Source organism: Moschus berezovskii, chromosome 8 (genome assembly GCF_049115385.1).
Source record: "Moschus berezovskii isolate FMDL1 chromosome 8, NW_MosBer_1.0, whole genome shotgun sequence".
Lineage (NCBI taxonomy): Eukaryota > Metazoa > Chordata > Mammalia > Artiodactyla > Moschidae > Moschus > Moschus berezovskii.
This window is the reverse complement of record NC_142467.1, coordinates 90,299,349-90,322,701: the sequence shown is the minus strand read 5'-3', so window position 1 is coordinate 90,322,701 and position 23,353 is coordinate 90,299,349. Positions and strand designations below refer to the sequence as shown.

Here is a 23,353-nt window from a genome sequence, read left to right as displayed (position 1 = left end):
AAGCCCTTTGAATGCCCTTCTCCTAAATGACATAACTCTTGGGTACGGATTATAAGGGACAAAACATTTCATATAGCAATTTGTTAAAGGGTACATTTTCCCTACTATCATTCTTAGCTGTGGCAGGTTATTCCTGAAGACCAGATTTTAATAAATGTAGTACAGTCTTGAACATTTGTGTAATACTTGGCAGGTACCCATGAGTTTTGGCAAGTATATAGTATATATAGATATAGATAGATAGAAATATGTGTATATATATGTACTGTGTTCACTTGTGTAATATTATGCTATACTTATACCTGCATTCATGCCAGTCTGGGTTCAAGTAGATCTCTGCCACTGCTCCCCAAACTAATTGCCCTGTAAATGTTTCTTGGATAGATGGATGGTATTGGCCCATAGCATGATGTCTTACATTAACAGAATGTTGATAAGACGAATACTGGGGGAAAAGAAGTTTTGAAAATGCTGGGTGAAACAAATTTCTACTTTGTCAGACTTCTTTCAGTTCAGTTGCTCAGTTGTGTCCAACTCTTTGCGACCCTATGGACTGCAGCATGCCAGGCCTCCCTGTCCATCACCAACTCCCAAAGCTTACTCAAACTCATATTCATAGCATCGGTGATGCCATCTAACCATTTCATCCTCTTTCATCCTCCCACCATCAGTCTTTCCCAGCATCAGGGTCTTTTCAGATGAGTTAGTTTTTTGCATCAGGTGGCCAAAGTATTAGAGTTTCAGCTTCAGCATCAGTCCTTTCAATGAATATTCAGGACTGATTTCCTTTAGGATGTACTAGTTGGATCTCCTTGCAGTCCAAGAGACTCTCAAGAATCTTCTCTAACACCACAGTTCAAAACATCAGTTCTTTGTCCCTCAGCTTTCTTTATAGTCCAACTCTCACATTCATACATGACTACTGGGAAAACCATAGCTTTGACTAGATGGAACTTTGTTGGCAAAGTAGTGGACTTTTTGACCCTCCATAAATATACTCATGCTTGCTGTAAAGAACTAAGTGGGTATATAGTATACCATTATTTGCTGATTTATTCAGCCATCAAACCCTGCCCTTCCCCCTTCTCCCCAATAGATCCAGAAAACTCAGAACACAGCTTAGGAAATGCTACTAACCCTGAAATACTGAATGTGTATGTGCTAATACTTTATCTATTCAGATATTCATGGAAACCATCTGAGCAATAGTGACAGTGTTTAGAAGTCAAATATTCACTCAGTTGTTCTACAGATAATCAATGAGCAGGTGATATATGTGGGGTAGGCATCACTACGGTAGGCTTTCGTTAGGTAGTAAAAGTGAAATATAAATGTATAACAATGTGTTAATGTTTATACCTGTGATATATAATAGGACTATATAGAGTGAGTGCTGCATTCAAAGGAGTGAAGTGAAAACATAGGGTTTTTTCACTTCATTTCTCAGCTTCACATTCCGGTCCTTATGTTGGGAGTTTGTGTTGTAAATCTAATTTTATATCACTTTCTGTTTTGTTTCCAGTGGTTTTAAGTTAAATGTTCATTCTTGGCTCTACTTTCAATAAAGTGTATCAGTATCTGTCATGTTCTCACAGGACATTCTGATAAAACTCATCTTTGGATCTGAATATTTCAACATTTATAAAAAGTCAGAATGTATACTGTATGTATAGTAACCCCTAGTTGCTAAGGGTTACAGAATTTCAGCACATTCCAGTGTTTGTGGACACTTTTAAATGGGAAGGTGGGAAATTATTGTACTCATATGTATTTATTTGTTTTCAGTTCTGAAATTTTTCAAATGGTTTATTTTTAGAAATAATAGGGCAATTTTTTCTCTATATGGAAGTATAACATCTCAGCTAGATTTTGCCAATAAACCTAAAATTCCTTTTAGACCACCAGCCCCAATCTTCCACCTTCACTAAAGAGTACTCCTGTTGGTTATCTAGTGTACTTTCCTCCAAATCTTTCCCCCCAAACCTAGGTAAGTATATATCCAGAAAATGCATGGTACTGTGGTTATGTTTTTTAACAAACGAGTCATATTGTCTACATTTATCATGAATCTTGTTTTCAATCGAGAACTGTCCAGGTTTGAACATACAGATCTATTTTATACCTTGAACTATTGCTTTGTATTCCGTAGTTAGCTATGTAGTAATTTAGCTCTTCTTCCTGTGATATTTATCTTCTTTTTTTTTTTGAACTATTACAGACATGGTAATGAATGTCTTGGTACATTCCCTCTTGGACACATGTATGCTTCTTTAGGTACCCAAAGAGGAGTTGTTGAGGAATAAGGCTTATATATTTTAAATGTAATAAGCCCATTTCCTTACATTTGCTCCCTCAAAGTGGCTACTCCCAAATGACTGTCTAGAGTAGCTGTATCAGTTCATGACTCCCACTGGCAATTTATAAGAATATTGTTTTCCACCATTTTCTTGCCCATATTTTGTAGTGTCAAATTTTCTTTCTGCCATTCTGATGGGGGAAAAGGTTATTTGTATTGCTTTTTTATTTCCCTGATTTCTGGCAGTGTTGTGTCTTTTCCAGCTTTTTTTTCTTCTGTTGTGATTACTTAAGTGAGCCCATTTTAAGATGGCAGAGCCAGGAACCAAAACAACCTGGATGTCTGAGTCTCTGCATGTGAAACAGTTGCCCAAAGAATTACTTGGATCTCTAGGGTAATTTGAGTCAACTGAATAATACACTTTGCTGAGTTAAGCCTGTCAGAGACATACTATGTAGATCTTACATCACTGCCTTTCACAGAAATTGCAGTAGTTCTCTGTTGGCTATAGAAATGAATTTCAAAATACGTAGCTTGACATTTTTTTATTATATTCTGCCTCTTCTTAATACGTCTCTTTCCCTTTTCATGTAATAAGCATTTCCCTTCAACAAACTATGTACTTTCATAATCTGTGTCTGTATTTAAGCCATTAGCTAAGCTGCCTTCTCAACCTCCGAACAAAACTTTGACACTAGTCTTCATGGATTAGTGGGCTCCAGCAGAGCTCAGAAGCTCAGGTATAGAAAATGTGTGTGGAAAAATAGGAAATTTTGCCAGACGTGGTAGGCTGGAAGATGATGGGGTAAGTGATTTGAGGTTGCTGGTGAAAAGTCAGCTATTAAGTCCTAGCTGCAGTCAGAAAAGGAAAAAGGGCAGATGAGCTGAAAGACACTGGAGAAGATTTAAGAAATCAAGAATTCCTATGGGAAGCAAACTTTTTTTCCCTTGTGTTTTCTTTATTATAAAGTAAATAGTAAGTTCTGAGTGTTATGAACTTCCAACTTGATATCAGGAAACAACTTCATCGGAAGAGCAGCAGATGTATAGTCAGGCAGCCAGAGTTTCAGAGTTTAATGCCCCTGCTTCCTCGCTGTGTGCTGACGGGGAGCCTCTGTGAACCGCTCTGGCTGTTGGTCTCTTAATCTGTAAATTGGGTAAAATAGCTGCATTTACCTGGCAACCCTAGCCTTTATAAGCATGACTAAAGCCTTCAGGTTTCACATTTCTTCAGTTATCACGTTTATCATTCTTGTTTTACTCACTGTGCTTGGATTTGTAGTAACCCTTACTGGTGGCTCAGTTAGTAAACAATCGCCTGCAAAGCAGGAGACCCAGGTTCAATCCCTGGTTCAGGAAGATCCCGTGAAGAAGGAAATGGCAACCTGGTCCTCCAGTATTCTTGCCTGGGAAATCCCATGGACAGAGGAGCCTGCTGGGCTTCAGTCTATGGGGTCACAAAGAGTCGGACACAACTGAGTGACTGACTTTCACTTTCACTTCTTTACTCAGATTAGATGATCGGTAAAAAGCATGTTCAGTTCAGTTCATTTGCTCAGTCGTGTCCGACTCTCCGCGACCCCATGAATCACAGCACGCCTCCCTGTCCATCACCAACTCCCGGAGTTCACTCAAACTCATGTCCACAGAGTCAGTGATGCCATCCAGCCATCTCATTCTCTGTCGTCCCTTTCTCCTCCCGCCCCCAACCTTTCCCAGCATCACTGCAATACTTTGGCCGCCTCATGCGATGAGTTGACTCACTGGAAAAAGCATGTAGAAGGATATAATTGCTATAATTTACATATTCAGTAAATATAATGAGCACTCAAATGTTAGCTTTACTCACCGTCATCATTATTCCCATCGGGTAGTGAGATTAAGGGGATTCCTATATGAAGATCTGCGTTTTCTTCATGAATTAGAAAGCATATAACTCTGTTTAGTCTTTCCACTATTAGACTGAGCTCCTTGAAGATAAGACCCGTCTGTTTTCATCTTTATGTTACCGGCGGAGTTCTGGCATAAAGTAGAAAATAGCAGAGAGTACTAAAATCAGATAAGCTTGGATTTGAATTCCAGCTCCACAGCTTTCCTGAGTGTGTGATCTAGGGCAAGTCGCTTAATCTAATTTCTTCAGTTCCTCATCAGAAAGGTAGGGATGATAATAAAAATGCTTGCGGTTTAGGATCTAGTAAGGATGACAGTTACTCAGTACATTATAAGCATCATTACCAAGCAAGTTTGCAGACATACTCTTGTGGCTTTGGTTCACTGTGTTAGTTTTATGGATGACCTCCTCCTTGGTCTTACCTCTGTAGGAATCTTGGAATATAGAATTCTATCTTCCTTATCCCAAAACCCCAACCAGTCATTTGTCATTTTAAAAACTATTAATATGTTCAGTCTTTGCCATTCTATCTATTTCATGACTAGATGAGATTTTTTTCTTTGTATCTAAACAGTAGAAACTAAGTAGAGGAAGATCTTTGAGCTTAAATATACTCCTATCTTCTGTATTATTGAAACCAGTTATTGGCAGCTCTTTGTTTTTCTGCTTCTTTTTTTAGTTCTCATCATTAATAACTTGTAGCTTATTCTACAAGTTTTGATATATGGCATTTTAATTTTTATTCTCTTTAAATATTTTATGATTTCCAATGTGACTGTCACCTGTGGCTATTTCAGTATTCAGTTCAGTCACTCAGTCATGTACGACTCTTCGTGACCCCATGGACGCCAGGCCTCCCTGTCCATCACCAACTCCCAGAGTTTACTAAAACTCATGTCCATTGAGTCTGTGATGCCCTTCTAACCATCTCATCCTCTGTCGTCCCGTTCTCCTCCCGCCTTCAATCTTTCACAGCATCAGGGTCTTTTCAGATTAGTCAGTTTTTCGCATTAGGTGGCCAAAGTATTATTAGAGTTTGAGCTTCAGCATCAGTCCTTCCAATGAATATTCAGGACTGATCTCCTTTAGGATGGACTGGTTGGACCTCCTTGCAGTCCAAGGGACTCTCAAGAGTCTTCTCCAACACCACAGTTCAAAAGCATCAGTTCCTCAGCACTCAGCTTTCTTCATAGTCCAACTCTCACATCCATGAAATGTGGAAAAACCATAGCTTTGACTGGACAGACCTTTGTTGGCAAAGTAAAGTCTCTGCTTTTTAATATGCTGTCTCGGTTGGTCATAACTTTTCTTCCAAGGAGTAAGCATCTTTTAATTTCATAGCTGCCATCACCATCTGCAGTGATTTTGTTTGGAGCCCCCCAAAATAAAGTCTGTCACTATTTACCCATCTACTTGCCATGAAGTGATGGGACCAGATGCCATGGTCTTAGTTTTCTGAATGTTGAACTTTAAGCCACCTTTTTCACTCTCCTCTTTCACTTTCATCAACAGGCTCTTTAGTTATTCTTCGCTTTCTGCCATAAGGTTGGTGTCATCTGCATATCTGAGGTTGTTGATATTTCCCTGGCAATCTTGATTCCAGCTTTTGCTTCATCCAGCCCAGCATTTCTTATGATGTACTCTGCGTATAAGTTAAATAAGCAGGATGACAATATACAGCCTTGGCGTACTCCTTTTCCTATTTGGAACCAGTCTGTTGTTCCATGTCCAGTTCTAACTGTTGCTTCCTGACCTGCATACAGATTTTTCCAGAGGCAGGTCAGGTGGTCTTGTATTTCCAATCTCTTTAAGAATTTTCCATAGTTTGTTGTGATTCACACAGTCAAAGGTCGGCTATTTAGAGCTTTGTTTTATACTTTCCCAGTGCATGACAATTTTCTAGTTATTTTATTATTTTGCCTTACTTGCTCTGTAATCATGGGATAGTGTCTGTAATTTTAACTTTTTGAATTATGTTGGGGCCTGTCTTATTGTCAATTTTTATGAATGTTTATGAATCCTAAAAGAAAATATATTATGTAGTTTTTGATTGTAGCATTTTATGTATAAAAATGTATACAGTTTAAGTTTGTGTATTATGTTCACATCTTCTGTATCTCTACTTATTTTTTTATTCACTTATTCTGTTACTGAGAGATCTGTGATAAAGTTTTTATGGCATAATTGTAGATTCATGTAGTTCTCCTTTTATTGTTAACATTATTTTACCTAATACAGTTTGAGACTATATTACTCAATAGGTGCATATCTATTTAGTGTCAAACTTTTTATCATTATGAAATGTCCTCTTTTGTTTCTGTTAATGCTTTTGCCTCAAAGTCTACTTTATCTGACATTAATAAAACTACATAAACTTTCTTTTGGTTTGTGTTACTATTTCATATAATCAATATTCATGTTGATTTACCCACAGATTTCAAATTTTCATTGGTTTTCCTTCTTTCCTTCATCTAGAAGTTTTCATTTAGAATCATTTTCTGTCTCCTAGTGGATTTTCTTCACTGTAGGTATACTGTGGGAGTATTTCTCTTCATTTTTGTTTCTCCGAAAATTACTATCTTATTCATCTTGAGAACTGTTTTTACTGGGTGTAGAATTCTAGTTCTTGAAGATAACACTCTATTGTCTGGCTTCCAAATTGTTGAATAGTCAGCTGTCAGTTTAATTTTGTCATCAAAGTAATCTCTTTTTTTGTAGACTACTTTTAAGACTTCTTCTCTGACTCCACACCTCCCTCCCCAACACTTTTAACCTGGTGTATATAAGTATGGTTTGGCTTTTATGTATGTTAATGGTAATTTTTAAAGCTACTTGATCCATGACTTTGTATCTTTTGTTAACTTTGCAGATTGCTCAGTCATCATTTCTATGCATTAAGTATTATTCTGTTTCTGTGACTCTGCTTATTCTGATGCTACTTTCTCACTGTATCTCCTGTGGCTCTTGCCCCTTCTTTCTTAACTTCATTCTTTTTTGTCTCTTACTGGACAGTTTTTGAGACCACTCTTTATTTTCTTTTTTTTTCTCTTAGCTCTGTCAGATTTGTTACTGAATCTATCTGTTGACTTTTAAAATTTACATAATTGTATTTCTCAATTCTAGAACTTTCATTTCATTCTTTGTTAGTTTTTCTTTCTTTGCTAAAGTTCTTAGACCTATGTTCCTTTATGTATGTCCTGATTGCTAAACTGGGCCAGATATTGCCAGTGAGCTGTTAATTACTTTTGAGCTAAGAATGACTTTTACATTTTTATTTAGTTCTATGTTTTTAAAGGACAGTGCCCATCTAAATTAATTAATTAATGGCTCTGCTAGTTCTTCGTTGCTGTGTACGGGATTTCTGTAGTTGCTCTGAATGGGGTCTGCTCTTCATTGCAGTACGGTGGCTTCTCATTGCAGTGGCTTCTCAGATTGCAGAGCATGGGTTCTAGGCACACAGGCCCAGTAGTTGCAGCAAACAGGCTCAGTAGTTACTGTTCATGGGCTCAGTAGTTGTGGCCCTTGGGCTTAACTGCCTCTCAGCATGCGGGATCTTCCTGGACCAGGGATTGAACCTGTCTGCTGCATGAGCAGGCAGACTCCTGAACACTGACCATCAGGGAAGCCCAATTTTTACGTTTTTAAAAGGTTGTTTATGAAACTTTCCCGGTGGTCCAGTGATTAAGACTCTTCTCTTCCAGTTCAGGGGTCACAAGTTCAATTCCTGGTCAGGGAGCTAAGATCCCACATGCTGCATGGCACAGCCAAGTTTTTTTTTTTTTTAAAAAAAAGGATTGTTTTAAAAAAATATGTTGTCCCACTGGCTGCTTTGAAAAGCCATCTTTGCATTGTTCCCTTCTCTGATTTCCCATGTGCTTCAGCCACCTCTGCCTTGGCCTCCAGCAGCTTTCTGGAGAGCCTCCTCGGACTTGCTTTGTTTCCTCTTAAACTGCTGTATGGGATCACTGGCCTGCCCCATCATGTCAGCCATGGCTGTGGACAGCAGCTTCAGCGTAACACCAGGGACTCAAAGGAGAAGAGGGGAGTTGCGGAGGAGGCAGAGAATGGGGGAGAGGCACCTGCTAATGAGCAAAGTGGGGAGCAGGAGGCTGACAAAGAGGTAAATGTAAAAGAGGGAAGAAGGTGTGGAGGGGAGAGCAGGAGGAGGAAGGTGACAGTGAGGAAGAGGAAGGAGGTGAAGGTGAGGAGGCTGAAGCTGCTTCGGTCAAAGGGGCAGCTGCAGATGATGAGGAGGATGGTGTTGACACCAAGACCGATGAGGATGACTAGACAGCAAAAAAAAAAACAAAAACGGAAAGGTTAAACTTACCCATGGGACTTCCCTCATGGTCCAGTGGTTAAACCTTCCCATTCCAATGCAGGGAGGTATGGGTTCAACCCCTGGTTGGAGGGCTACGATCCCACATGCCTCAGGGCAGAAACCTGGAACATAACAGAAGTAAGGTTGTAACAAATTCAATTAAAAAAAAAACAAACGTTTAAAATGGTCCCCATCAAAACAAAAATAAAAGTTTAATGAAACAAAAAGGCCACCGTGACCTACCTGTTCACCCTCTACTTCCCATCTCAGTCTAAACATGGTCATCTTTGAGTAGTGTCCTGCCGGCCTGCCTGTCCACCACGGCAGTGCCACCTGCAGATGACACACATTCTCTACCACCCAGCCAAAGCCATAACATAAATTTGCAGCAGGGAAGAGAAAAAGAACCAAAATTTCCAAGGCCCTGCTTTTCTTCTTAAAGTACTTTTTAAAGGAAAATTTGTTTCTGTTTTTATTTACATTTTATATTTTTGTACATGTTGTTAGGAGTGAGTCATTTTTAATGACCCCGGATGACCAAATCAGCCTTAGGAGCAGTCTCTGTCCTACCTCTGACTTCACTTGTGGTGCAATCACGTTCATTATCATCTCAGAGGAGGAAAAAATCTTGTGAAAAAAAGCAAAAACAACAACAACGAAACAATCTTATTCTGAGCATTTTGTGTATGTACTTAGCTGTACAATAAGTAGTTGGTTTGTCTGAGATGGCTAGAAAGGCCAAAGATAAAAGGGTTCCTTTGTTTTTTATCTCTGAAGTTGCTTCCTATTTTTTTGGCCTGTTTGATGTGTGTATGAAACAATGTTATCCAACAGTAAATTGGAATTTTATTTTGCTGAGTTGTTCTTTAAAAAAAAAAATGTCAGAAGAAGTAATGCCACAGAGATGTTATGTGGCCTACAGAAATCTAAAATGTATACTCTTAAGTCCTGTAAAGACAATGTTTGCCAACCCCTGGTGAAGGTGAAAGTGAAGTTGCTCAGTCTTTCCACTGTTTGTGACCCCCATGGGCAGTAGCCTATGAGGCTCCTCCATCCATGGAATTTCCCAGGCAAGAGTACTGGAAAACTGCCTGGGTTTGCCATTTCCATCTCCAGGGCATCTTCCTGACCCACGGATCGAACCCAGCTCTCCCTCACTGCAAGCAGATGCTTTTACTGTCTGCCCCTGGTATATGTTATTAAATACAGTTGTTTTAGAATCTGTATCTGATAACTCCATTATTTGAAAGTTTTTTCTTCACGGGTTTCTATATTTTATTATTTCTCTTAGTTTGCATGAATGCCATCTTGTCTCCTAATGTGCCTGGGTTTTTTTGAGCAATGGATATTGTGTGTGAATTTTTTTTTTTTTTTTAAGTAATCTGAGGCCTGTTGTTTAGTTGTTAAGTCGTGTCTTACTCCTTTGCAACTCCATGGTCTGTAACCCACCAGGCTCCTCTGTCCATAGGATTTTCTAGACAATACTGGCGTGGGTTGCCTTTTCCTTCTCTAGGGGATCTCCCAACCCAGGGATGAAATCAGTGCCTCCTGCATTGGAGGAGCTGAGCACCAGGCAGTCCTGTTATCTTGATGCCCAGGATGATTTTTTTCCTACGGTGAAGTTTTGTGTTTGCTTTCAGTAGCTAACTGGAAGCACTATTAATCCTATGTAACTTTAATCCAAAATCAGGGATTGAGATGATTTTAAACTGAGCATCAGTTTACTTTTGGATCATACTTATTTTGTTGTTGTTGTACAGTCACTGAGTCATGTCCAACTCTTTGCGACCCCATGGACTAAAGCACACCAGGCTTCCCTATCCTTCACTATCTCCTGTAACTTGCTCAGACTCATGTTCATTGAATCGGTGGTGCTATCTAACCGTCTCATTTTTTGCTGCCCCCTTCTCTTGCCCTCAATCTTTCCCAGCATCCGGGTCTTTTCCAGTGAGTCGGCTCTTCACATCAGGTGGCCAAAGGATTGGAGCTTCAGTTTCAGCATCAGTCCTTCTAATGAATATTCAGGGTTGGTTTCCTTTGAGATTGACTGGTTTGATCTCCTTGCAGTTCAAGAGACTCTAAAGAATCTCCTCCAGCACTAGAGTTTGAAAGCATCACTTCTTCGGCATGCAGCCTTCTTTATGGTCCAACTCTCATATCCATACATGACTACTGGAAAAACCAAGCTTTGAGTATACAGACCTTTGTCAACGAAGAGATGTCTACTTTTTAATATGCTGTCTAGGTTTGTCATAGCTTTTCTTACAAGAAGCAAACAATTGTCTTTTAATTTTGTGATTGTAGTCATGAACAGCAGGGAGCCCAAGAAAATAAAGCCCAATAAAAACATGTTACTGTTTCCATTTATCACCCCCATCCATTTGCCATGAAGTGATGGAACCAGATGCCATAATCTTAGTTTTTTGAATGTTTAGTTTTTCATTCTCCTCTTTGACCCTCATCAGGAGGCTCTTTAATTCCTCTTCACTTCTGCCATAAGGGTCGTGTCATCTGCATATCTGAAATTGATGATAGCAGTCTTGATTCCAGATAGGGTATAACATACTTTCCAAGTGGTGCAGTGGTAGAGAATCTGTCTGCCAGTGCAGGAGACTCAGATTTGATCCCTGGTTCTAGAAGACCCCCCTGGAGAAGGAAATGACAACCCACCCCAATATTCTGGGAAATTCCATGGACAGTGAATCCTAGCCAGCTACAGTCCATGGGGGTCACAAAAGAGTTGGACATGACTTAGTGACTAAACAACAGCAACAAATACTGCCTGGGGTCCAAATCCAAAGCATTACAGGATTCATCTGTATCACCTGTCCCAGCAGGGGACATTAATGATGTAGTTTTTGTGTGTGTAATTTTTAGTATTTGAACATAGCTTCTCTTGAGATAATATAATTCAGGTTTGGACATTTTGTTCTTTAGAGTATATTTAGCTTCCACTATCATTCACGTGTGTCTTTAACATTTTTGTATAATAAAGCAATGAGAAACCTTGCTCTAAAATGTAGATTTCTCTCAATGGTCCTGAATAGCAAGTTGCAGTGAAATTATTTGGAAAATATGACATCAAATCACAATGTAAAACTCTCACTGCTTTGGAGCACAGTGGCTTGTATCTTGTCTCAACTACTATAGCATTTATTTTGTAAAATTTTTTAAAGTTTTATGGCGTGAATTATATTGTACAACTTTGATCCCTGATACAAAGCATAATCATATGAAAGATGAGATGGAGGAAGCATTGACTTCTGTGTCTCTGTAGCCATATACCTAGCACAGACATTCTAGACATCATTATGATTACTAACAAATTATTTTAGGGGCCAACTATAAGCTAATACAATATTAAATGAAAAAAAAGGCTTACTAAAATTTTGGAATATTGAATGCTTGCTTTTCTGAAGTCTTGATGCTGGATGCTATACTTTAATCCAAGATATTGCTATTTTATTCTGGTATTCCAACTGTTTTGTATTAGTGAGAGGTGTGTGTGTTTATGGGAGGGGAGGGGATAATATTCCTATATCTTAAGTAGCAACAGCCAATTATTTTTTTTGAGGAAAAGGAAAGGCCAGTTTTTCCTTCCAAAATACCCTTACTTATGGTAATCTCTTTTGAAAACTGACCAATGAGCTTCCTCTGTAGGCTTACTTAATAGAATACTAATTGGTTCTTATCATTTTTTGAGATTTTTCTAAAAAGGGAGAATTTAATTAGAAGTTAGGTTGCAGAGCAATGTACATATAATTTTGTTGCAGAAGTTACACAGTGTGTCAAGAACTCTCTAATGCTAATGTTTGATATTTAGATTATCTTAAACTATTTTTCTTCTTCAGCTTCCAGCCGATCTTACCAAGATGCACATTGCAGACAACCCTCATCCACAGGTGACTCATGTGTCTTCCAGTCAGTCTGGTTGTAGCATCGCCAGTGACTCTGGAAGCAGCAGTTTATCTGATATCTATCAGGTAATACTTTAGGAGTTTGTATGCTATGTTTATGTTATTTTAATTCTGCCAAATACCTTGTGCTTATGCGTTAGGTGCTCATATATCTTTTAATTAGGTTATGAAATTCAGACATAAAGTCTTTGAGAAAATGTGCTTTATTTACGTTTCACATTTACAAGTCTAATGAAAGAGGTGATCTATCTTTTGAGAGTGATTAAATATGGTCCAACAGTATCTGAATATAGTGTTCTTAATTTCTTCTACCCAGGTGAATCTATATTAATATATATTTGCTTTCATTAGAAACTGTTTCTTGAGACAACTGAACTTATAAAAATACTGCTTTTTATGATAGTTGATTATTTAAGTCTTCCATAAGTAAAGTCATGAAGAAAATTAGAGTTGCCTTTGTATTGTAAGGGCTTCCCTTGTGGCTCAGCTGGTAAAAAAGCTGCCCACAATGCAGGAGACCTGGGTTCGATTCCTGGGTTGGGAAGATCCCCTGGAGAAGGGAAAGGCTACCCACTCCAATATCCTAGCCTGGAGAATTCCACGGACTGTATAGTCCCTGGGGTCACAAAGAGTCAGACACGACTGAGTGACTTTCACTTTCACTTTGTATTGTAAAGACTGTTAAATTTTGTAATAGCCACAGTTTAAAATGAAAAGGAAACAAGTAAAATTGATTTGAATAATATATATTTTTAGCGTAGTATATTTGGATATTATTATTTCAACATGTAAAATCAGTTTTTAAGAATTATGAATACGATACTTTATTTTTTCAAACTAAGTCTTCAAAAGGCAAAAATATTGATATACAGCATGTCTCAATTCAGATAAGGCATGTTTCAAGCACCACGTGTGACTAGTGGTTACCATATAGTACTGATCTTTTGAAATACAATCATTGCTATCTAAGGAAAACATTTTATTTTAGACTGTGGTTCTGTTCAGTTACATGGATTTAGCTGTTTTTTGAAAATTTACATTCCTCTGTTAAGGGAAGTTTTCAGGCAGGTGCAAAATGGGAAAAAGCCCCTGTGTTTGATTCATGTGAGACTTTTCTCTGTGAAGATTATTGTTGTGGTCTTGCCATCTATATCCTGTTGTTTGGCCTTTTCAAGAAATTTTCCCTCTTCAGCATTTTATTGTAGATAGAACAGGGAATTTTTAAAAAGTTATGTTAAAAACAGTGTGGTGGTTCAGGGGCCACTTACTGTGTTCACGGAGTTGTTGGGCTTCGTGCATTTCCCACCTTCTCCCAAAAAGACGTATCTTGTGGATTAAGTTAGAATTGTTGCATACCTAAAAGTCAGAGTAGACTTGTGCTTCTCTGGACTCTGTTTTCCTAGAGAAGGAACCCTAAGGAAGATTGACCCTGAGTTAATGACGTTAAGGGATGTGGTTGTAGATTTTTCTCAAGATTAGTGAGAATGTCTGGACCTTGCAAAAAGAGACCATAAAGCAGAGATGTAGTGTTGATGATACCTGATCTCACTAGTATATCCATCTCTGACCAGATGTGATCCCCTTTTTGGAGCAAGGAGCAGAGCGCTCAATGGTTATGAGAAAAGGGACAAAAGGATAGTGCACCAAATTGAAGTTCAAGGTCACTTGGAAAGGCCAGTTCTTTACCCTGAACTATTAATAAAAGATGGGCTGTATACAATGGAATTCTATATCTTTGGCAAGATTTTGGAGGAGCCTCTGAAGAATTGTGCTTATATTAGCATCTATAGGATGTTCACCTACAGAATGGCCCACCTGAGGCTGGGGCTAGAGCCTGTCTGCTGGTGTGGTTGGAGTCTTCTCCTGTAGGACCCTGACCATGAGTATGACTGCCCTGCTTCAACCTTTTGTATATTTTCCTTCCTCGGTAGTACTTTCCACGGTTCATTCTACCTTTAAAGTGATTCATTTTAACATAGCATAAAATGTGGACAGATACCTTTGCCAGCTTTCCTGCACAGCAAAGAAGTCCCTTCATTACAAAATGAAGAAGATACCATTTCATGTCCCCAGAAACCTGAAAGTTAGCATTGGCCTCATCCCCTGATCATCATAATTCACCATTAAGTCATATCACTTCTACTTCCTACATCAGTGTGTTTGTATATATGATTGATGCGCGATGTAATTTATAAATAACGAAATTTACCCTCTGTAATATAGCCTACATGAAGACATACAATATTTCTATCACCTGAAAAAGTATTTTGTATTCTCCTTTTTAGTCAGTTCCTTCTCCTGATCCCTCCGTGCTGGCAGCCATCAATCTGTATTCTGCCCTTTTAGTTTAATGTTTTCTAGAAGGTCACATAAATGAAAACATAGGTAAAAGATGGTACTGGAAACATAGAATACCAATAAGATAAAATAAGTTTTAATAATTTAGGGAGAGTAAACAGATGAGCCAAAACAATGAAAGTCAAGAACTAAATCAGAAATTCTGAAATTTTAAAGAAGAAAACTATTACATTACTAAAGTAAGGTATGCAAAAATGTAAGATAAACTCTTTGAAGTATAGCCAAAGAAGGTAAGCAGAGAATAATAGAAACAGTGTAAAGGTTGAAACTAACAAATGTACAAAAATAAAAACAGAAGGAAAAGAAATCAGAATCTTAAGTATACACATATTTGTCTTATATACATGGAATGTAAATATGAATTCAAGAGATGTGTTACCAAATGGTACCTGTTTTCTGTTGATGGTAGGTGTGTGGGTAGTTTGTAGTATGTTTCTTCAACTTTTCCTGTATTTTTCTCAATGGATTTTATTATTTCTACATTTAAAATTTTTAAGGAGGGCATAGAGTATATAGTTGAATAAAATTGTGGAAGAAAATTAGAAGGGATTATAGTTGCTTTTCAGTCACTAATTCATGTCCAGCTCTTTGCAGCCCCATGGACTGCAGCACACCAGGCTTCCCTGTCCTTTATTCTCTCCTGGAGTTTTTCAGATTCATGTTCATTGAGTTGGTGATGCTATCTAACCATCTCATCCTCTGCCACCCTCTTTTCCTTTTGCCTTCAGTCTTTTCCAGCATCAGGGTCTTTTCTAGCGAGTCAGCTTTCGCATCAGGTAGCCAAAGTATTGGAGCTTCAGCATCAGTTCTTCCAGTGAATATTCAGGGTTGATTTCATTTAGGATTGACTGGTTTGATCTCCTTGCAGTCCAAGGGACTCTCAAGAGTCTTCTCCATCACCACAGTTTGAAAGCATCAGTTCTTTGGCACTTAGCCTTCTTTTTGGTCTAATCCTCATATCCGTACATGGCTACTGGAAAAACCATAGCTTTACTAGATGGACCTTTGTTAACAAAGTGGTATTTTTGCTTTAATGTGCTGTTTAGGTTTGTCATAGCTTTCCTTCCAAAGAGCAAGCATCTTTTAATTTCGAGGCTACAGTCATCATCTGCAGTGATTTTGGAGCATAAGAAAAGAAAGTCTGCCACTGTTGCCATTGTTTCCCCATCTATTTGCTGTGATGTGATGGGACTGGATGCTATATTAGTTTTTGAAAGTTGAGTTTTAAGACAGCTTTTTCACTCTCCTCTTTCATTCTCATCAAGAGGCTCTTTAGCTCTTTTTCAGTTTCTGCCATTAGAATGGTGTCATCTGCATATCTGAATTGGTTGATATTTCCCTGGCAATCTTGATTCCAGCTTGTGATTCATCTAGCCCAGAATTTTGCATGATATGCTTGGCCAGCATCATGTGAAGTAGTTTTCCTGGTTATCCAAATTTCAGCATTTGAAAGGTTTTAAAAGTGAGTTCCTGTATCAGTCATGGCTTGTAACAGTCTAAGCAGAGCCTTCCAAAACATGCAGGTACAATTACCCTTCGAACACAATAGGTTTGAACTGCACGTGTCCACTTATAAGTGGATTTTTTTTTTCTTTCAGTAAATACATGCTACATGTAATGAACCGCAGATACAGAGGGCGGAGTGTAAAGTTATATGTAGATTTTCAAATTGGGGTGGAGGGAGTTGGTGCTACTAACACCAATCTTGTTTCAAGAGTCAACTGTATTTTTAATTTGGAGGAATGGGGGAAAGAGAAGAGATACATCTTAAGAACAGTTCTTAACAGAAACATCATTTTCATGACCTAATGTGTGAATAGATGGGGAAACAGTGTCAGACTTTATTTTTGGGCTCCAAAATCACTGTGGGTGCTGATTGCAGCCATGAAGTTAAAATACACTTACTCCTTGGAAGGAAAGTTATGACTAACCTAGATAGCATATTAAAAAGCAGAGACATTACTTTGCCAACAAAGGTCCGTCTAGTCAAGGCTATGGTTTTTCCCGTGGTCATGTATGGATGTGAGAGTTGGACTGTGAAGAAAGCTGATCGCCGAAGAATTGATGCTTTTGAACTGTGGTGTTGGAGAAGACTCTTGAGAGTCCCTTGGACTGCAAGGAGGTCCAACCAGTCCATCCTAAAGGAGATCAGTCCTGAATATTCATTGGAAGGACTGATGCTGAAGCTGAAATTCCAGTACTTTGGCCACCTCATGCGAAGAGTTGACTCACTGGAAAAGACTCTGATGCTGGTAGGGATTGGGGACAGGAGGAGAAGGGGATGACAGAGAATGAGATGGCTGGATGGCATCACCGACTGGATGGACATGAGTTTGAGTGAACTCCGGGAGTTGGTGATGGACAGGGAGGCCTGGCGTTCTGTGATTCATGGGGTCGCAAAGAGTCGGACACGACTGAGGAACTGAACTGAATGTGTGACTATGCACCTGTGCATTTCCTCCTTGAGAGCTTTCATGTGTTCTTGTTTATAAATAAAAAGCTCATGGATCTCAAAGTTCAAAATAAAGCATTTATCACAGTTTGGAAAAAATGCAAGTAATTGGTTCAGTATGAATATGTTTTTAGTCAGATTAACTTAAAATTCAGGTAAGAGGATGCATTAAGATGTTAGAATGTTCTTGGATAGAGTATTTTATGTGTCTTAAAAGAATACTGAGGAGAAATAAGGAGTGTTGCTTTCTGGATTCCTTTTCTAAGAGCTGGATTAATATAAAAGTTAATTATTGAACTAAAGCACTTTGCATCAATCTATTTTTAAATAACTTGAGGCACACATACGTCCCCCACTTAGCTTTTTGATTTTGATATAGAAAGGAAATGTGATACTAAAAATCCCACTTCAGAGTTCTACTGCCAATCTCTCCAAAACTCTGGTGCCACATTTCCACCAGAAGTTCCTTTGATACTTCAACTAGCTTTGAGGTGCTGCATGTTTTCTTCCACTGTCTTTAATATTTCTATTGAGAATATTATCTGTGTCAAAGTCTCAGTTACCTTTGCCTATTTCCATTTCTTAAACTTCCACTTTCATTGTAAGAAGAATATGACTTTCCTTCTCTACTTAAAAATCTTCAGTGCTCACCATTTACACTCTTCATTTCAAATTTATATTCAAATCACAAGCCTCAATTCCAGTTCCTGAAATTTCTAACCGCAATCTGCAAGTCTGGTTTTATATTCCACTATTTCCCATTTAACACATTCTAGATTCTAGTCCATGACAAATGCATATACTATTCCCTGAATGAGTTTATCTTTACCTAGTCCTACTTTCATAATTCTGTTCTTCCTGCGGCTCCACCTAGATAACATTTTGTATTGCCTCTCACACGTTGGAACCCACAACAGTTTTTCTGTGGGTCTTATCAGTTTTTTCACTCTGCTTTTTTATGTTGTGCTGCTGTTGTTGATGTTATTCATTCGCTAAGTTGAGTCAGGGACTGCAGCACGCCAAACTTCCCTGGTATCCATCACCATCTCCTGGAGTTTGCTCAAGCTCATGTCCATTGAATTGGTGATGCCATCCAACCATCTCATCCTCTGTCATCTCCTTCTCCTCCTGCCTTCAGTTCTTTTCAAACAGCATCAGGGTCTTTTCCAATGAGTTAGCTCAGGTGGTCAGAGAATTGGAACTTCAGCATCAGTCCTTCCAGTGAATATTCAGGGTTGATTTCCTTTAGGATTGACTGGTTTACTCTCTTTACAGTCCAAGGGTCTCTCATTTCTTCAGCACTCAGCCTTTGTGGTCCAGCTTTCACATCTGTCCATGACTCCTGGAAAAACCGTAGCTTTGACTATATGAAACTTTCTAGTGTAGCTTTTTAGTGTAGTTACCTGTAAGCTTGATCTTTTCATCATCATAATTGATTTTTAGTGTGCAGTTTCTTCCTTTTGTATCTCATGCTGAGTTAAGCACAGTGTTGGCAGTTAAGAAGCAGTCTAGAAATGTTTTTAGTTGAATTACATTTGAACATAGAAATCAATATTGTTTCCGGGGAAAATGCAAAGGATTATTACTAACTGATTCATAATCCAGAACAAAGGAGACCTTGCCTTCCTACCTGCCCTGTTGTAGAGGTACTGAACTGGGCCAACCTGAAATGCATTACTGTGAAGGATTAATTTCATGTTTCCCTGACTAGAAAGACTAAGAGAAAATTTAAGGAGTAAATGATCCATGAAAAAGGTTGAATGAAATATTGAAAATGGGAATTCAGTAAAGATAAGCACTGAAAATCTCAGGTTCTGCTTGATCTTTGCTCTGTTGAAAATGTGGCTTCTATAATTTGTGTAACTTCTCATTCTAATCTGTTCTCCTCCTAGTAGCTTCATGTTTATGTAGATGCATACAGAAAAAGAATATCCTCTGGTGGTTTATTTGGAGAAGGCCAAGTCAACAGAAAATCATCTCAGACTGTCTACCTCACCAAATTACATTTATACATGCACACAGAGACACATTCATACTGTGAGAAAAGAAAAACACAAAACGTGTAATACTTTTTAGCCCTTTGACCAATATACTTTTTTCCCCCTGGGCTTAATCCATTTATCAGAATCTTTCTGAGGGTCTGCTGTATCCCAGCTGCTGGGATAAAATAGTTCAGGGGCCAAACCTTCAAATTTTTTCATACCCTAACTTAATGAATGTGGCGTATCTTTTGACCTACTGTTTTTGTAACAACTTGGATATTATCATATGAGACTCTGCTGCTGCTGCTAAGTCACTTCAGCCATGTCCGACTCTTTGCGACCCCATAGATGGCAGCCCACCAGGCTCCCCCGTCCCTGGGATTCTCCAGGTAAGAACACTGGAGTGGGTTGCCATTTCCTTCTCCAACACATGAAAGTGAAAAGTGAAAGTGAAGTCGGTCAGTCGTGTCCGACCCTGAGCGACCCCACGGATTGTAGCCCACCAGTCTCTTCTGTCCTTAGAATTTACAAGGCAAAAATACTGGACTTGGTTGCAGTTTCCTCCTCTAGGGGATCTTCTTGACCCAGGGATTGGCCCTGCATCTCTTGCATTAGCAGGTGGTTTCTTTATTGGTTAGAAGCCCTTGCTTCAGTTTTGGTAGTTTTTTTTTTTTTTTTGCCCTTCTTCAAATTACTCTTCTTATAGTTTACATTTCTGTATTGGTATTTCCCATTTTACCCTTAATTACATTTGTATTTTCTTTTAATTCCCTGAATTTACTTAAATGTCAAAAATTCATGTCTCCTAATTTCATCATTCCTGGATATTTTTATATTGGTTTTTCTCCAGGTTATGGTCACATTTTCTAGCTTCTTCATCTGTCTAATAATTTTATATTGTATGCTGGACACTGTGGATACTACATTTTTTAAAAATTGTAATTATTAAACTTCACTCCTGGGAACTGCATCTTCAACAGCATCATATAGTGACTTCCAGTCTTGGTGGTCATCATACCTACCTTTATCTTAAAGATTTGGCTTCTCTTTGTTTAGTCAGGGATTAAGGCCTTGGACTCTACATCAAACTTTCTGTTTACTTATTTTTAATTATGAAAACCTTTTTAATTTTCTAGCTTGTTTCTGGTCACTCTTTGATATTTTTTATTCTTAATTCTTATTTTACCACATCATCCCTCTTGTAGGCTCTGAATGCTTTAGCGGTTGAGTATATTCTCTTAACTAAGTTTATTCATTCTTTTTCTTTTGAAAAATGTTCAGGTAAAAGAAGACATAATAAAAATAATTATATACTTTCCTTTTCAGATGGCCTTAAAAAGTTCCTAAGAGTTATCTTAGTAGCCTTCTCCCAATCCCTACCCATTATTTTCATTCTCGCTAGAAAGTTATTTTCTTTAATACCTTCATTTTTCATGCAAGTGATGAAAGTGACTTCCTTATTGTCCACATAACTGAATTGCATCTTGCCTTAATTAATATTGTGTTATACATCTTTTTATCAGAAAATATCTAAAAGGTAAGAATGAGATGAGGTTGAAATAGTCTGGATCAGAGGATGAAAACTTGAGATTGAGTTGAAGACAGGGTAGTTAAGAACTCAGATTTAAGGTAGATTATCCTTAAAACTTCATAGAAGAGAAAAAGACTATTATACCAGAGGTGAGTGTCTAAATTCTGAAAAATTTAATTAACTTGTGTGAAAAATATTACTTCAGTGTTTTTGTAACACTCATTTCTTAGGTTAAAATCAGTGTTTATAAATAGATTGGGTTTTGAAAAAGTCATTTTAGTATCTCCACTTTTAAATTAAAACTACTTATTTTTGAAAAGAGGTTGTAACTTGCTAACAAGTTTTTAGTTCCAACGATACATCATTTAGAAACCATTTCACTTAAATACTAATATTTCATAGTCAAAAATGACTTAAGAGAGCATCCTAGTCATGTGAGATAGGATTGCCCCTCTATGATCCTTAAGAGCCAGCTTGTCTGATCTTAAAGATTTCAAGTTAGGTGTTTTAATGTAGTTTAACTATTCATTAAATCTTTTACTGAAAGCTGTGCAGAAGTCCGTAGGAAGTATAGAACATGGTCTTCTAAAACAAATCAGAACTCTTTCAGTTGGAGGTATCAGAACCTTAATTTGTATTAACAAAAGCCAGAAAGGATAATTTATTGATTGCCAGAGAAAGCAGAGGCAGCTCCAACTTCAAGGAACCTGGATGCTTGCAAGTGTGTCTGCCCCTGTCTGTCTAGTCTTTTTCACTCCCGGTAGCTTGATTGCTCTTCCTCCCTCACCCTCTGTGACACTTTCTGTCAGAGGTCATCTTTGCTACACCTGCTCTGCTCTTTCCATCTCTGTCCTGCGTGACACATTTTTGTTTTTTTATTTTTGTTGCTTTGTGTCTGTCTTGATCTCTTTCTTGTTCACTGTCCTCCCTCTGCATTCCTCTACCCCTTTCTCTGCCAGCTGATTCCATTTTCTCCCACCACAGACAGGCATTCCCGTGTGGCTGTGGACTGCCCTGCATCACATTCTTCCAGTTCATCAACCAGAGAAGAAAAGATGCTCTACTCTCCAGCTTCAGTTATAAAAATCCATAGGAAAGGACTTTCTCCAGCTTACCTAGCTGGAGACAGGGCACTGTTTCCTTTTGAAATGTGTGGGTTAAGTTGGAGAGGAACAAATTGAGTGAATGTTTGACACAGGAGATGAGACTTAAATATTTGAATTGGAGGTTCTGTAGTTTTCAGTTAATACTCATATATGAGTGCTTAAAATTCCTGTATGTTCTACTCACTTTTTTCATATCTGCTTCAGTATTCATGCTTTTTCATTTATAATATGAATCGAGTATAATGTTTAGAAATATTGCTGAATAGTCCACTTAAGCTGTTTTATTTCCCAAAATACATTCTCATTGTTTTCTATAAGTGACATTTAAATTTACAGTTTTTTTAAAATCTGGTTATTCTTTTACAGATATCTGAGACTAGTATATTTGCAAAGTTCAGCTTGTTAGTATAAGTTTGTTTTCTTCAAGATTACCTAGAGTAACCTTGGCTTTTCTTTGCTTATTGTTAGATTGAGTAATAAGGTATTGGAAAGAGATAAGTATTTGTTCAGTCCTTCATAGTTGTTGCATTTTAGCAGTTTTCAGTACTGTTATTTACCTGTTTTATACTTATTTCTTAATTTATGTGACTCCCTACTCTACTGGACTCTAAACCTGTGGTGAAAGAATAATAACCTTATTTAAAATAGCCAATGTAAACTAACAAGGTACTCCTAAAATGATTGTTAGTAAACTTTCTCTTTCTTTCACTTCATATTTTAAGAAGTGTACTTTTAAGGAATATAAGTGTTTTTTGGAAAAAAGTATTAATACATTTAGTGATGTTTTAATCTCTTGACCATTTTATACTTACTGGCTGAGACTTATCAATTTAGATGTCACACTGTGAAATGATGCCCTGTGTTTTGGGCAGAGAACCTTTTATTAATAAGTATCATTTTGTTTTTGATACTACATACAGTGTTGTCTAATTCTTGATAATATTTAGTGGAATGGGTAGTTTTATTTCATTCAGATTGTAATACATAATTTTTATAACATGAAGTGATAAGTGATCAAGATTTCTTCCTGTAGGCTACCGAAAGCGAGGTAGGAGATGTCGATTTAACACGTCTTCCAGAAGGACCTGTTGATTCTGAAGATGAAGAAGAGGAAGATGAAGAGATTGATAGAACAGATCCTCTGCAGGGGCGGGATCTTGTCCGAGAATGTCTTGAAAAAGAACCTGCAGATAAAACTGATGATGACATTGGTAAGAAATACATGTTCACAATAGGAATTTTATAGTTTAATTTATATATAGTTACCTGTTGGTACATGACACATTATCACCGAAAATTTTTTGTGGGTCAGGAATTCAGGAGCAGCCTAGCTGAGTGATTCTGGCTCATTCTATCTCATATGGTTATAGTCAGAATGTGGCAGGGATTACAGTCATCTGAGGCTTCACTGGGCTGAGCTAGAGGATCTACTTCCAGGTGGCTGCTCATGTGGCTTTGCTCATTGAACCTCAGTTCCTCTCCATGCAGGCCCCTCCAGA

The 23,353-nt window shown here is 38.0% G+C and overlaps 1 protein-coding gene across 10 annotated transcripts in view; it reads left to right on the top strand.

Annotated features, from left to right (window-relative positions):
- The window catches only part of RAPGEF6 (Rap guanine nucleotide exchange factor 6), a 221,326-nt gene that overhangs the window by 103,224 nt on the left and 94,749 nt on the right, over nucleotides 1-23,353 (top strand). For 9 of the 10 annotated variants that reach the window (XM_055430393.2, XM_055430398.2, XM_055430392.2 and 6 more), the window contains 2 exons: nucleotides 12,360-12,491; nucleotides 22,888-23,065. In XM_055430393.2, coding sequence (XP_055286368.2) covers nucleotides 12,360-12,491; nucleotides 22,888-23,065 — 310 coding nt within the window. The remainder of the gene's footprint in view (nucleotides 1-12,359; nucleotides 12,492-22,887; nucleotides 23,066-23,353) is intronic. The other variant, XM_088838824.1, reaches the window with a different exon arrangement.